This window comes from Schistocerca cancellata, chromosome 5, assembly GCF_023864275.1.
Source record: "Schistocerca cancellata isolate TAMUIC-IGC-003103 chromosome 5, iqSchCanc2.1, whole genome shotgun sequence".
Lineage (NCBI taxonomy): Eukaryota > Metazoa > Arthropoda > Insecta > Orthoptera > Acrididae > Schistocerca > Schistocerca cancellata.
The window spans coordinates 240,917,555-240,934,273 of record NC_064630.1 but is presented as its reverse complement, the minus strand read 5'-3'; the positions used below and the strand labels follow the sequence as shown (position 1 = coordinate 240,934,273).

General features: G+C 44.0%; 1 protein-coding gene across 2 annotated transcripts in view; it reads right to left on the bottom strand.

Annotated features, from left to right (window-relative positions):
- Window positions 1–1,046: 1,046 nt before the first annotated feature.
- The window catches only part of LOC126188163 (probable cytochrome P450 301a1, mitochondrial), a 130,484-nt gene continuing 114,811 nt past the window's right edge, over window positions 1,047–16,719 (bottom strand). For both annotated transcript variants that reach the window (XM_049929678.1, XM_049929677.1), the window contains exons 11-12: window positions 4,453–4,659; window positions 1,047–1,754 (exon numbers count right to left, since the gene is read on the bottom strand). In XM_049929678.1, the coding sequence (XP_049785635.1) occupies window positions 1,638–1,754; window positions 4,453–4,659 (324 nt within the window). In that variant the 3' untranslated portion in view covers window positions 1,047–1,637. The remainder of the gene's footprint in view (window positions 1,755–4,452; window positions 4,660–16,719) is intronic.

The following is a 16,719-nucleotide window of genomic DNA, read 5'->3' as shown; positions in this document are numbered from 1 at the left end:
ATATATCAGCTAGCCAGAGAAATGCACACATACTTACAGAAACGTCGGAAAAAGAAATCTCGGGTACGGCGTTTCTGCCATACGTTCCCAGAGTGACGAACAGAATCGGTCTTATATTACGAAAACACAGCGTAAAGACTAGTTACAAACTACAAAGAATATCAAAGAGTGTTCAGAAGGGCAAAGGAGAAAAGGGAACCACTTGCAATGTTGGGAATTTACCACGTACAATGCACATGCGGAAAAGTTTATATTGGAGTGACTGGACGATCAATGAACTCCAGGATCACAGAACATAAGCGACATTGCAGGATGGGGCAGGTGGAGAAATCGTCGATGGCAGAGCACGCCCTGTGTGAAGCCGACCACATAGTATAATTCGCCGAGACGGGAGTTCTTGCTGTAGAGAAGAGGAATCACACTCGCTTGTTCAGAGAAGCTGGAGAAATACGTAAACAAGAGAATAGCTTCAACAGGAAAGACGACCGCCTCAAGATAAACTGATCCTATATTCTCCTGCTACAACGAATGATCGTTGCGGGCAGCAAGAGGAGAACCGCACCGGAAATGACCACAGAGAATCCCTTGGACGTCGGCGCGCCAGGTACATATAGCCTGCGGCCGCGAGTTGGCCTCCAGTCCACCACCACCAATGGAGGGTGAAGCTTTGACATTGCCAACAGCTCATGCTGGCGAACGTTAGAAAAATCATTAGACCAACGGCGGCCGAAGAACCAGAGACAGAAGCCAACAGGCAGTTTGTTTAAATTATTTATTTACTTATTTTTTGTAACAGGACACAAACCAACGCTTTTCGTCAACTCTAGGTGTACACCTGATATATATCTAGACTATATGTAGACTATACATAAAGACGAAAAATCTCGAAGGATTCTTAAATGATTTATTTCAAATGTTTGCACAAAACTCTAATAAATATTTGAGTGGACATAAAATATATATATAAAACATGTGAACATGTATTCAATCAATAAATTGTTAGCAAAAATTCGAAAAGTTCTCGATAGATTTACTAAAAAATTTTTATATACTAAACATGTACGTTTGGTCAAAAAAATTTCTCTGAAACAGCTTTTTGAGGTGTTTATGATGGGATTATTGAAATATTTAGAAACTGTGAAACACTGCTTGTAGAAGAAAGTTGAAACCATATTGATGGTAGTCATCACTATTTCCATTGTGTCTATTATACATTTACTGTTATAATTATCATATAACTCTTCTTAAACTCTTTTACAAGTAATAAGATAAGATTCTGATTATCATTTGATAAATATTGATGAAAGTCAATATCACTTTTGTAATTAGCTTTAATTGCTTTATTTCTTTCTTCCTAAAAATAAGAAACATAATTGTGTACACCATCATACTGACTAAAAAATAAGGTAAAGTATTGTAATATACAATAAAATGAAAAGAATGTGCTTAATTTCCCGAGTTTGGGACTCACATCAAGTTATGAAAAACTGGTGAAAAATGGGAAATGAAAATAATGAATACTGTTGCAAAAGCACCAATGGCAATCACTACTGGGTTGTGTTATATTCCAATACTGGTCCAGCTGCGTAGTAGCTGCTTTTCATTGTGACGTCAGAGCAGTAGCTAGGTGTGTGGTGTCACACCTTCTGCTCCTTCTCGGTGACCTTGAGGGTGAGCGGTGTCACTGGTGCATGCAGCACCGTAGTCCTCCATCGCATCTCGCCATCAAATTCCAGCTGAAAGCGGCGCACAACCTGGAAACACAGGTGGGCAAACAATATGGTCACAGCCCCTATGATCACCCAGCCACTCCAATCCTTCCAAGTTCTAACGACCTCATAACATCAGGTGTTAAACGTTTCATTGGCGCATTGTTTCACACCCAATATTTATGTATTTCAGTCTTGTTTAACTCCATATCTGGAAGAAGTGATCAGAAAATACAGGGAGATATGAGCAGAATCAATCATCAAAAGCAGAATACAACTGGGTGGAAAAAGATCCATCTGAAGTTTTGCTGTTTAGCGTTTGTAGATAATTAATTTAAGAAACCTGGCAGGCATTGTATGTGTAGGAGGAAACAATTAGGAATACTGAGAAAAACAGCAATACCCAATACATTATCCTCAATGGCAAGTATCCATCAGAGACAAGGGTATGGTCGAGAATGCTCCAGTGAAGTGTGATAGGGTCACTATTGTTCTCTGTACACAGCAATCTAAGACTGTTTGCTGATGAATCTGTAGTATATGGGCAAATATCGTCGTTGAGTGACTGTAGAATAATATAGGATGACTCTGAAGGAATTTCTATTTGGTATGCTGAATGGTAGCTTGGAGTAAATGTAGCAAAATGTAAGACAATGCAGATAAGAAGAAATAAACGACCCCATAGTGTTCGAATTTAGCATTAATAGTGTACTGTCCATCATTTTGATTTGCAGCTCCTTATATTGGCCGTGTTTGCAGTTAAAATTGTTGGATGTGAGGTCCACCAGTTATGCAAAACACCGTTTTTCTCAGTTTCCAAACATGTTTCGGCACCACTGTGCCATCATCAGTGGGTTTTCGTTTTTATTTATTCTTTACATTTGGTGTGCATGAATTTTCTGGATCACTTGTGTGTTAATTACTACTGGTAGCTTGTCATGTTTTCGTGTGGCAAGTACTTCCATTCTCCGCATAATGCTGAGGGGTTCACTTCACCATAACACAGTGTGATTCGTGTAACTATAACAAGTATGTTATGTGTGATTCACACTGTGTTCTGCAGAAGTGAAAAGTGTTTTACTATGCTATTTGTGAAAAATACTTGTTATAGTTACATGTGCATCAAAACACCTCAACATTATGCGGAGAATGGAAGTACTTGCCACACGAAAACATGACAAGCTACCAGTAGTAATTAACACACAAGTGATCCAGAAAATCCATGCACACCAAATGTAAATAATAAACAAAAACGAAAACCCATTGATGATGGCACAGTGGTGCCGAAACATGTTTTGGTACTGAGAAAAACGGTTCTTTGCATAACTGGCGGACATCACATCCAAAAAGTAGTGTACTGCTTGACACAAACACTATGAAATATCTAAGTGTAACTTCGCCAACTAATATGGAATGGAACGTGCATGTAAATATGGCAGTAGGGAAAGCGAATGGTAGACTTTTGTTTATTGGGAGAATTTTAGGAAAGTGTGGCTCATCTAGAAAGGAGAGAACATTACTGCAATCCATTCTTGAGTACTGCTCGAATGATTAGGACCCCCATCAGGCCAGATTAAGGGAAGACATTGAAGCAATTCAGGAGTTTTGGAAAGTTGTGGTAAGACCTTACGGGACCAAACTGCTGCGGTCATTGGTCCCTACAATTCAGAAGTGTGCTGCTCGATTTGTAAGTGGTAGGGTCTATCACCACACTTTGTCAACCCAAATGGGATTCTTTTCTGGGTCAATGTAGAGGCTAGCCAATGGCATTTTCTATTCACCCTGTGAGTGAACAGGTGGCCGTCCCTTCAGCAGCGTCTGAGCAGGAACACGTGGGCAGGGATTCGCCGGTTATAGGGGCTCCAGTGTTAGGCGCATTGTGGAGTCCCTTTGGAAGATAGCTTTCAGGGCTGGAAAGAAAGCCAGTGTGCGCTCGATATGTCTGTTGGGGGGCCTCATCTGAGTTGTGGAGGGTACCTTGACTGCAGCTGTCAAGTGTACAGGGTCCAGTCGTCGCGTTCGGGCACCAAGTGGTGTAAGCTCGCGAACCTCTTGTTGGCCGCTGTTCACTAGTCTGGATATTTTGACATTGGTCTCTAAATATGTATATTCTTTACTGTCGTCTCTTGTTAACAATATCAGCTTATTCCCAAGAATAAGCAGCTTTTACTTAGTTAATACTCGGCATACATCCAAGCTCCATTTGTATCGGACTTCCTTAACTCTTCAGCAGAAAGGTGTGCAGTATACTGCTATATCCATTTTCAATAGCTACCAAGATAATTAAAGAATCTTAGCAGTAGTAAACGCGCTTTCAAATCGAAAATGAAGAGTTTCTTGCAAAATTAAGCTGATTTTTATGTTATAATGTTGATTGCGTTTACATAAACTTAAGGCTTGAATTTTGTAGGGTTCATAAACATTTTATTTTATCAGTTATTACTTTTATGTTGTAATTTCAGGTACTGACACGTTGCATGACCTTGGAGATTTGTTCCTCAATTTTGTCCTACGGAAGTTGACGTGTAAATAAATAAAATAACTAAAAATAGCTGTGTTGTTGGTAGAGGAGGTTGCCCAAGTGAAGGAGATGGGACCTGCGCCACCAGCTGAGGACAGATGTGCCGCCCTCCCTCCCTTTCCTCCCCCCTCACCCCCCCCGCCCCCCGCCCTCCGCCCCCCGCCCCCCGCCTCCCGCCCCCCGCCCACCGCTCCCGCGCGAGTGAGAGTGCAGACTACTTACCCTGGCCAGCAAGGTGTAGATCTCGAGCTCAGCGAATCTGCGGCCGATGCACATCCTGGGGCCGAAGCCGAAGGGCATGAAGGCAAAGGGGTGCGCTGTCTGGGCAGAGTGATCGTCCTTGAGCCATCGCTCAGGAATGAACTCGGAGGCACGTGAGAAGTGCTCATCCGAGTTGGTGAGCACTATGTTGGCCAGTATCATATCCACCTGTCGACAAAGACATCAAACAGTCCAGACTGTGTTCACGTGTGTTAAGCAACAGACAAAATGTTAGACTACCCCCCCCCCCCTCCCCCAGCCCTAAAACAGTACAGTGGTTTCCTTGGAGCGCTGTAGATGGTGTAGAAACCATAGCTGTGCAGAGATTAAGCTGATAATAAAGACTATGCCATTTTCCACCAGGATTGTGAATCAGCCAGTATTACTTGTAAATGGGGTGGGTGGTGGAACAAGGGGGACTGAAATACCAGCACCAATGTGCGATCGGCAGCTCATCATCACCACAGGGCAGAGTAGAAGCTTGCAACGGTACTGCAGCAGGACATGGACAAGTCTAATTATGAATTACAACAATATAGTTGCTAAATGTTAAATTTACAACCAACTTTACCACCTCACAATGATTCAATTTCTACCCCTTGCTGCGTGATTAATCTGAAATTAGGAAATATCTGATAGATTCTCTATTGTTATGAGGACGTTTGAATGTGACTGACATCACCAAGTGCACTTTCCCACGAATTCTGAATGCTCATTGCATGATAGGTGATTGGTTTTTGTTATCAAAGACTGTGTGCCCAGAGGAACAAGATGCAGAAATGCGACATAGGTCTCACAGTGTGTGTGCATGCAGAGCTGTCCAGCCCAGAACTGCCGAGCAATGTGGGGATGCGGTATTCCAGCTTTCAAAGGTGGTCTCCCAGTCCAGTTTACTGTGGGAGGTCCCTCAAGGACACGCTGATCAATTCAAGGTCCTTTCATGTTAGAGTGGTTGGCCACCTCACAGATTGCCTCACGAGAGCGCAGACACAATGTATTCGTGAGCTCGATCGGCCCCTTGCAGTCACGTCTAGAAATCTTGTTGAACAATACAGAGAAAGTCTGGAATGTCCTAAGCGACATTGGTGGCGCCATCAGCCGTCAAGCGGTGGTCACGTGCGCCAGGCTGCTTACCGCGAATTTTTCGATGAGTGGCAGCCAGTTAGTGGAATTTTGTTTAGACGACAAAGTGGAGATGAATTCTGGAAGTTCCGAAGTCAAAAACCAAACTAAAGTTGCTGGTCGGTCAGCAGTTGGAAGAGTGAGCAGAGAGGGAGACTAGTCAGGGAATTCTATGATTATGATTCACTGTGCACGCTTAGGAGGGAGGAAATAAGAGGTTTGCTGCAGAGCCACTAGTTTTGAGAAAGAGTCTTCGATCTGGACGCGCATGAGGAACAGACACGTCTTCCGTGTCAGCTCTTTTCGACGACGGACAGAGTTACTATCTTTTGCTCTCAGGTGAGCTTGTAATTTAGCACGTAGTTAGGCCGCTGTACCTGTTGCAAACTTACACGATTCTGAACTTCGCCTTCTGGATTGGAATTGTCGTTCATTATGCAGCATACGGTGGTCTTGAGAGCACTTCTCGTATTATACTGTCATATTGAGACGTTTCTGAATTTCGCCTTTATGGCTGGGATTTCATATCTCTCGTCTGCTGTGTGCAGAGAAGCTACAAGCCAGTATTCAGATTTAGTATTTTGTGAGCCGCAGTCTGCTGTCCATGGTCTTGTACTTTATCGCTCAGAATAGTCTGAAGGACTGAAGCCTTGCCGACGGCGCAGATTTCTTCGAGAATCGTCACTCCGTTTCGCCACCACGTTATATTCACGGTTATATTGCAATTCGCTCCAGCATTATAGGGTTGTAAAAGTAAATTGCTGTGATCACTATTAACGTATTTTTTATCTCCACTGAGGTTTTGCACCTAGTGTTTGAAAGTAGTTTCTTCTAGGGTTTCGTGCTGCGGTGATGTCAGTCATTTCACATTTTGTCTCACCGATCACGTTCCAACAAATAGGGCAGAAGTAGACAGTTGATTGCTAGTATTAGTTTAGAGGCACTTTTATTTTGTTTTATGTGTCCATTGGACGGTTATGTCATTGTTTCATCTTGATTTAAATGGGTTCTGACTTAAAATACATTTATTCTTTCAACAGAGATTAGTTTCCATTGATCACTGATGTTTATTATTTTATGTTTTTTATTAATAATGCGTGGATCCAATAGTTATTTTTGATTAGCTTGGGGAAGAGAATATAGTCTGAATATCCTAGAAAATCTCAGAGCCATCCATGGGATATACTCTAGTTGCAGGATATTCATTGTGATGTAACTTTATTTGTTGTCGATTAGGTATTGTTTCTAATCACTACCTCCAGGCGATATTTATAAGTGACAGGGCCACTCTTCATATCGCCTTGGTTAAGTCAGTTAAGTAACTTTACATCCTTGTAACGATCCTTGGTCTTTCTTCCTCCATACCCCGAGAATTAAGACATGTTAGAAATATCCTAGAAGCACTGATCCTGGACCTGTACCGTGACGGGATCAATATTCATGTTAAGCACAATCAAACTAGAAAGATATTCTTTAATGTTCTCAACATTTCACATTATTGCGATTTGGATAATACACACATCAAAAAAAGTTTTGTATCACCTCGATTCCGAGAGTTCCGGAATCTCAACAGAAAATTGGAATACAGATCAAGATAAACATTATTTCCGCCCTTTTCATTGCTCATTAAAACCACACATTGCATGTTGTACCACCATACAGCGAGGCCTTCAGAGGTGGTGGTCCAGATTGCTGTACACATCGGTACCCCTAATACACAGTAGCAAGTCCTCTTTCATTGATGCATGGCTGTATTCGTCGTGGCTTACTATCCACAAGGTCATCAAGGCACTGTTGGTCCAGATTGTCCCACTCTTCACCGGCGATTCGGTTAGATCCCGCTGGTGGGTCACGTCGTCCACAAACAGCCCTTTTCATTCGATCCCAGGCATGTTCGATAGGGTTCATGTCTGGACAACTTGCTGGCTGCTCAAGTCGAGCGATCTCGTTATCCTGAAGGAAGTCATTCACAAGATGTGCATGAAGGGGGTGCGAATTGTCGTCCATGAAGACGAATGCCTCGCCAATATGCTGCCAATATGGTTGCACTAACGATCGGAGGATGGCATTCACGCATCGTACAGCCGTTACGGCGCCTTCCATGACCACCAGCGGCGTACGTAGGCCCCACATAATGATCCCCCAAAACAACAGGGAACCTCCAGCTTGCTGCACTCGCTGCACAGTGTGTCTAAGGCGTTCAGCCTGACCAGGTTGCCTCCAAACACGTCTCCGACGATTGTCTGCTTGAAGGCATATGTGACACTCGTCGGTGAAGAGAACGTGATGTCAGTCCTGAGCGGTCCATTCGGCATGTTGTTGGGCCCATCTGTACCGCGCTGCATGGTCTAGTGGTTGCAAAGATGGACCTCGCTATGGACGTCGGGAGTGAAATTGAGCATCATGCAGCCTATTGCGCACAGTTTGAGTCGTAACTCGACGTCCTGTGGCTGCATGAAAAGCATTATTGAACATGGTGGCGTTGCTCTCAGGGTTCCTCCGAGCCGTAATCCGTAGTAGGCCTTGGGCGGCTTGAGCGAGGCATGTCATCGACAGTTCCTGTCTCTCTGTATCTCCTCCATGTCCGAACAACATTGCTTTGGTTCACTCCGAGACGAGTGGACACTTCCCTCGTTGAGAGCCCTTCCTAGCACAAAGTAACAATGCGGGCGCTATCTAACCGCGCCATTGACCGTCTAGGCATGGTTGAACTATAGACAACACGAGCCGTGTACCTGTTTCCTGGTTGAATTACTGGAAATGATGGTTGTAGTACCCCCTCCATCTAATAGGCGCAGCTTATGCATGGTTGTTTACATCTTTGGGCAGGTTTAGTGGCATCTCTGAACAGTCAAAGGCATTGTGCCTGTGATACAATATTCAAAGTCAACGTCTATGTTCAGGGGTTCTGGGAACTGGGGTGATGCAAAACTTTTTGTGATGTGTGTATAACTTAAACATAGTGTTATTCTAACATACAGAATTTGAACTCCTACATTAATTACAATGTTTTGTGGTGTTGAGTCTTAAATTGAATACCCTTCTTGTTTGCTATTATACATTTATTGTCCGGTTTCTTCCTAAGGTAGCCTGGTTGTTATTCAAATTCTGGTCACAAAATTCATGAAAAAAGTATGTTATTTGCACTCAAAGGTGAAGCATTTACAGAAGTGTACACGCCGTCCCGTCAATTAAAAAAGATTCGAGACTGGATTTGCAAAATAAGAAAATTTAAGACGGTGGTTTTATTGTGTAAGATGTTGTACATAGCTTTCTCCCCTCTTAAGAACAGTGCACAGAATGTGTACACAGCAGTGTGAAACTGTGATAAAAATCCTTGTTTGAGATGTTGTTCAACTTTAGTATCAATTTCGCACCTTCTTATCTGTCTTGGCGAATCATCAGAATCCATTGTGCAGTTCGTCGTTCTCTGTTAGTTTTTTATTGCTTAAGTCAAATCTCGGCAACTGTGATCATTTTACCCTTAAAAGAATTGTCCTCGTTTTTAGTTTCAATCAAGTCGCAGCGAGAATCGATACATTCTTGTTTTTGCGCGGGATTCAAGGTGTTCGGGACGAACATTACAGACATTTTTCTCTTCTTCGAAACATGCTCCCTGCCGCCGTTGGATAAGCAGCTGCAGCAGCAAGTCGTATACTCTTAGCTCACTTATTTGTTACATAGTTTAATTATTAATTTCTTTGCGTGTTTTTGGTACTTGCATTGTTTAATTCATAAATTTCTGGCGTATTATAGTATTTGAGAGTGTAGCATCGCATTTTAGTACCTGAATAATGTAAAATCGCGTAGTCTCCTTCCGCCGCCGAGAAGTGTGTCAGCAGTGCGCAAGTAGCAGCATTACTGCATCTATTAGGCAATCTTCTATTTTAATAACCGTTTAAATTTTGTATCGAATTGTTTGTGCTCTCTGTAGATTAGTTCAGACGTTCTTTGCACAACAGTTTTTAGCATGGATAGGGACTGCAACTGCTGTGTTCGAATGAAGGCTGAGTTGGCATCCCTTCACTCCCAGCTTCAGGCAGTGTTGGCTTCGGTCACACAGCTTGAGGCTGTTGTCAATGGGCATCACTGTGGGGGTCCGGATGGGGGTTTGTCGGGGATGGCCAGCTCGTCCCACGCATCCCCCGATCGGACTACGACTGTGGCTGCCGGGGATACTGCCCACGTTGAGGCTGATCCCTCACCTGTGGTAGAGTGGGAGGTCGTCTCGAGGTGTGGCAGGGGGCGAAAGACATTCCGGAGGGCTGAACGGAAGGCCTCTCCAGTTTGTCTGACAAACCGGTTTCAGGCTCTGTCTCAGGCTGATACTGATCTTCAGCCGGACATTGCTGCTTGTCCTGTTCCAGAGGTTGCCCCTCAGTCTGCAAGATCCGGGCGGTCGCAGAGGGTGGACTTACTGGTAGTTGGGAGCTCCAACGTCAGGCGCGTGATGGGGCGCCTTAGGGATATGGCAGCAAGAGAGGGGAAGAAAACCAATGTGCACTCCGTGTGCATACCGAGGGGAATCTTTCCAGATGTTGAAAGGGTCCTTCCGGATCACATGAGGGGTACAGGGTGCACCCATCTGCAGGTGGTCGCTCATGTCGGCACCAATAATGTGTGTCGCTATGGATCGGAGGAAATCCTCTCTGGCTTCTGGCGGCTATCTGATTTGGTGAAGACTGTCAGTCTCGCTAGCGGGATGAAAGCAGAGCTTACCATCTGCAGCATCGTCGACAAGCGACAGGACTGACTGCGGACCTTTGGTACAGAGCCGAGTGGAGGGTCTGAATCAGAGGCTGAGGCGGTTCTGCGACCGTGTGAGCTGCAGATTCCTCGACTTGCGCCATAGGGTGGTGGGGTTTCGGGTTCCGCTGGATAGGTCAGGAGTCCACTACACGCAGCAAGCTGCTACACGGGTAGCAGGGGTTGTGTGGCGTGGACTGGGCGGTTTTTTAGGTTAGATGGCCTCGGGCAAGTACAGAAAGGGCAACAGCCTCAAAGGGTGCGGGGCAAAGTCAGGACATGCGGGGACCAAGCAGCAATCGGTATTGTAATTGTAAACTGTCGAAGCTGCAATGGTAAAGTACCGGAACTTCAAGCGCTGATAGAAAGCACCGAAGCTGAAATCGTTATAGGTACAGAAAGCTGGCTGAAGCCAGAGATAAATTCTGCCGAAATTTTTACAAAGGCACAGACGGTGATTAGAAAGGATAGATTGCATGCAACCGGTGTAGACGTGTTTGTCGCTGTTAGTAGTAGTTCATCCTGTAGTGAAGTAGAAGTGGATAGTTCATGTGAATTATTATGAGTGGAGGTTATACTCAACAACCGAGCTAGGTTAATAGTTGGCTCCTTTTACCGACCTCCCGACTCAGCAGCATTAGTGGCAGAACAACTGAGAGAAAATTTGGAATACATTTCACATAAATTTTCACAGCATGTTATAGTCTTAGGTGGAGATTTCAATTTACCAGATATAGACTGGGACACTCAGAAGTTTAGGACGGGTGGTAGGGATAGAGCATCGAGTGACATTATACTGAGTGCACTATCCGAAAATTACCTCGAGCAATTAAACAGAGAACCGACTCGTGGAGATAACATCTTGGACCTACTGATAACAAACAGACCCGAACTTTTCGACTCTGTAAGTGCAGAACAGGGAATCAGTGATCATAAGGCCGTTGCAGCATCCCTAAATATGGAAGTTAATAGGAATATAAAAAAAAGAGAGGAAGGTTTATCTGTTTAGCAAGAGTAATAGAAGGCAGATTTCAGACTACCTAACAGATCAAAACGAAAAATTCTCTTCCGACACTGACAATGTTGAGTGTTTATGGAAAAAGTTCAAGGCAATCGTAAAATGCGTTTTAGACAGGTACGTGTCGAGTAAAACTTTAAGGGACGGGAAAAACCCACCGTGGTTCAACAACAAAGTTAGGAAACTAATGCGAAAGCAAAGAGAGCTTCACTCCAAGTTTAAACGCAGCCAAAACCTCTCAGACAAACAGAAGCTAAACTATGTCAGTGATAGCGTAAGGAGGGCTATGCGTGAAGCGTTCAGTGAATTCGAAAGTAAAATTCTATGTACCGACTTGACAGAAAATCCTAGGAAGTTCTGGTCTTACGTTAAATCGGTAAGTGGCTCGAAACAGCATATCCAGACACTCCGGGATGATGATGGCATTGAAACAGAGGATGATATGCATAAAGCTGAAATACTAAACACCTTTTTCCAATGCTGTTTCACAGAGGAAGACCGCACTGCAGTTCCTTCTCTAAATCCTCGCACAAACGAAGAAATGGCTGACATCGAAATAAGTGTCCAAGGAATAGAAAAGCAACTGGAATCACTCAACAAAGGAAAATCCACTGGACCTGACGGGGTACCAATTCGATTCTACACAGAGTACGCGAAAGAACTTGCCCCCCTTCTAACAGCCGTGTACCGCAAGTCTCTAGAGGAACGGAAGGTTCCCATTGATTGGAAAAGAGCACAGGTAGTCCCAGTCTTCAAGAAGGGTCGTCGAGCAGATGCGCAAAACTATAGACCTATATCTCTGACGTCGATGTGTTGTAGAATTTTAGAACATGTTTTTTGCTCGCGTATCATGTCGTTTTTGGAAACCCAGAATCTACTCTGCAGGAATCAACATGGATTCCGGAAACAGCGATCGTGTGAGACCCAACTCGCTTTATTTGTTCATGAGACCCATAAAATATTAGATACAGGCTCCCAGGTAGATGCTATTTTCCTTGTCTTCCGGAAGGCGTTCGATACAGTTCCGCACTGTCGCCTGATAAACAAAGTAAGAGGCTACGGAATATCAGACCAGCTGTGTGGCTGGATTGAAGAAATTTTAGCTAACAGAACACAGCATGATGTTATCAATGGAGAGACGTCTACAGACGTTAAGGTAACGTCTGGCGTGCCACAGGGGAGTGTTATGGGACCATTGCTTTTCACAATATATATATAAATGACCTAGTAGATAGTGTCGTAAGTTCCATGCGGCTTTTCGCGGATGATGCTGTAGTATACAGAGAAGTTACAGCATTAGAAAATTGTAGCGAAATGCAGGAAGATCTGCAGCGGATAGGCACTTGGTGTAGGGAGTGGCAACTGACCCTTAACATAGATAAATGTAATGTATTGCGAATACATAGAAAGAAGGATCTTTTATTGTATGATTATATGATAGCGGAACAAACACTGGTAGCAGTTACTTCTGTAAAATATCTGGGAGTATGCGTGCGGAACGATTTGAAGTGGAATGATCACATAAAATTAATTGTTGGTAAGGCGGGTACCAGGTTGAGATTCATTGGGAGAGTCCTTAGAAAATGTAGTCCATCAACAAAGGAGGTGGCTTACAAAACACTCGTTCGACCTTTACTTGAGTATTGCTAATCAGTGTGGGATCCGTACCAGATCGGATTGACGGAGGAGATAGAGAAGATCCAAAGAAGAGCGGCGCGTTTCGTCACAGGGCTATTTGGTAACCGTGATAACGTTACGGAGATGTTTAGCAAACTCAAGTGGCAGACTCTGCAAGAGAGGCGCTCTGCATCGCGGTGAAGCTTGCTCGCCAGGTTTCGAGAGGGTGCGTTTCTGGATGAGGTATCGAATGTATTGCTTCCCCCTACTTATACCTCCCGAGGAGATCACGAATGTAAAATTAGAGAGATTCGAGCGCGCACGGAGGCTTTCAGACACTCGTTCTTCCCGCGAACCGTACACGACTGGAACAGAAAAGGGAGGTAATGACAGTGGCACGTAAAGTGCCCTCCGCCACACACCGTTGGGTGGCTTGCGGAGTATAAATGTAGATGTAGATGTAGAACATTCTGGAGAATACATGGTTGTAGCTCCGCCACAAGTTGGGTTAAGAAGTATCATTTTTTCTTTCTTGATGTTGACTAGTTTCAGACAACTATGTCCATTTTTGAACCACCCGTATCGGAAATGTAACAATGCAGGCGAGAGCCCGTGTATATAAATTGACCCTGCAGTGACGATAAAAGCGGCACTATGGGAGAGTCAACGACAGTGGTCTATTTACTGTTACTGACTCGGCTATAGCGCCCCATTGATTGTCACTGCAGGTTCAGTTTTTGTACATAGGTTTTCACCTGTAGGCTTTCACCCGTATTGTTACACTTAGAGTACGGATGGTTTGTAAATGGACATGGATGTCCGAAAGTAGTCACCATCGAGAAATAAAAAATGGTGCTTCCTAAAGCAATTTTTGACGGAGATACAACCATTTTTCGAATTATAAAACAAGTTGCGAACGTAGTTTTCATCTGCAGCATGTTGCAAATTCATAAATTCTGGAGAATGTCTTCCACACTTGAGTTAGAGATGCACATTTCATTGTTCCATTGCGATTTTAGACAAAACAACGTCGACACACTAACACTGCACGTCCACTAGTTAACACTGCCCGCTCAAAACTGACTGGTCGAATGCGTATCTGGTCCAGCTGCTACAGCAGTTACGGCACTGATGTCGCTGATACGTCAGGAATAAAATTTATATGCAAACTTTTTGGATGGGCAGTGTATTTATATCAGGTAAAATTGTAAGGATGGTTAATTTCTGTCCACTCATAATTAATAGCTCCATAAAATTCATATGTTGATAGGAAGACCTAGTTCCATTGGTACTGTATTAATCAACCATGATATTCGCTTATAATTAATTGTAATGACTTGCCCATAATGTGTTCTTTGGTTCAGGCGACTATTTGTACATCACCTAATCTTAAACCACAAAAGGAAGTAGCATTACAGACTCAAATGGCTCGGAGCACTATGGGACTCAACTGCTGTGGTCATAAGTCCCCTAGAACTTAGAACTACTTAAACCTAATTAACCTAAGGACAGCACAGAACACCCAGCCATCACGAGGCAGAGAAAATCCCTGACCCCGCCGGGAATCGAACCCGGGAACCCGGGCGTGGGAAGCGAGAACGCTACCGCACGACCACGAGATGCGGGCACATTACAGACATCTAGCTCACAAACATACAGGGTGGGCGGAAATTCCCATTACAAACTTCTAGGTCATGTAGAGGGTAGTTCATACATAATATTTTGAATAGGAACCCATGCCCGGAAACGTATCGTTTCCGTTCTATGACGGTTTCAATGCAGATGATTATCTCCACACCCACGTGAGGAATGTACTAAGGCGTGACCCAGTACAATTGTTGCAATCCGTTTGAAAAGAATACTGACTCGTTTCGCTATTACTTACGCATTTGCATTACAACTTACACCTTATGGTTTATATTAGTCGACAACAATAAGAACCCAACATCTACGGCACCAGCCGCAACGTACCGATGCATTACAAGAGCGGCTCGATGTGGCGAACATCAACATTGTTACACACATTGTACCTCCGAAGCATGTTCTGGTACACTCTCTCCATCCCACCTGGTGTCTCTTCAATGTCTTGTGCAACGGCCAGAACTCGTGCCAGCAGATCTTCCTCTGTCTCTACAGGTGTCTCATAAATTAGGCTCTTCATACGACCCCACAAGAAGTCGTCCATAGGGGTTAAATCCGGCGATAGTGGCGGTCACGCGGCTGGACCACCACGGTCTATCCACCTTTCACCATACCGTCTGTTGAGATGTCTCCGGACAGCCCGTGAAAAGTGAGGTGGTGCTCCATCATGCTGAAGCCTGACGGACATTCAGTGGCACAGCTTCCAAGAACGGGTCCAGTATGTCTCGTAGGAGGACTAAGTATGTGGGACCCGTGAGCTTGGGTGGAAGAAAGTATGGTCCAATAACATGACCGTCCAGAATACCTGCCCACACGTTAATTCCAAACCTGTCTTAAAATCCCTGAACATGCGTGGCATAAGGGGTTTCGTCCGCCCAGACATGGCTATTTCGAGCATTCAGAACACAATCCCTTGTGAACCTATATTCATCTGTGAAGAGAACTCTACATGGAAACAGGGGCACGTCGATGCAACGGTGCAGGAACCATGTGCAGAAGGCGACAAGTTGTGGAAAGTCTGCTGGACCCATAGCGTGTACCCTTTGTAAGTGGTATGGATGTAATTGTTGCTCATGCAGGATGTACAAGAGCCATTGCACGCGCAATTGTTCGCGAACTCGTTGACGTGTTATCTTCAATGCGACGCAGTACACCTTCTTCAAATTCGGAAGTGCGGCGTCGCCGTGGAGCATCACAGTCTGTAAAGACATTGCTTTCCCCGAAAGTCGATAATATTTTTTTTTTCTTTTGTGCATTACCTTGTCGTAGTACGTATGTATCATTTATTTAAACTATTCTTTATTTGTTAATACGTCGCATTGTTTCTTCATTCGTTTTGCTACTGTTTTATATTTTATATTGTACGAATATGAATGTTCTGGTTTTATATGCTTTGTAAATCTTTGGTTAGGCTAGGAGAAGTACTGTGTCAGAGAGAGAGCGAACGAGTATCGATAGAGAGCGGGTGGAGAAACGTTGCAAAGTTCGGCGTGAAAGACGGTGATACGCGGAGGAACAATTAATTACAGTGCGTCCGCTGTGTTAATAGGAGATCGTGCATTATTAAGTGAACAGTAAAACCTGAAAAGTATATCGAATGTTTGCAGTGACGATTTTGCATACTGAGTGAACTTGTGACAATTAGCCGTGGACCAGACACCATTGTCGTGTGGAGACACTAACTGTTAGAATTGCGTGAACGTGGAACAAACCAAAATGTTAAGTAAAAGAACAGTGCTGTGATTTGATCAAAAAACATTTATTATATCATACAAACTGTCTTAAAGACGACGACGTAAAATGAACTGATGTTTAACGGACTGTTATAGTGATAAACACATGTGACTGTTTTCCTGTGGCAACACGGTGAAAGAATTGTGCGAAGTATAGGCATTAACCGGCTATATATCGTAAATACTAAAGACATTGCATAATTCCGACCTACCCGCACCGCGTGATTAATAAACTTTTAATAATAAAACGTCGCGCGCGTAACGACAACGCACACACTGGAACTATTATTATCGCGCCAGTGCAGCCAGCTGATTCGACTACAACGGAGACGTGGACCACCGCCGTAACTG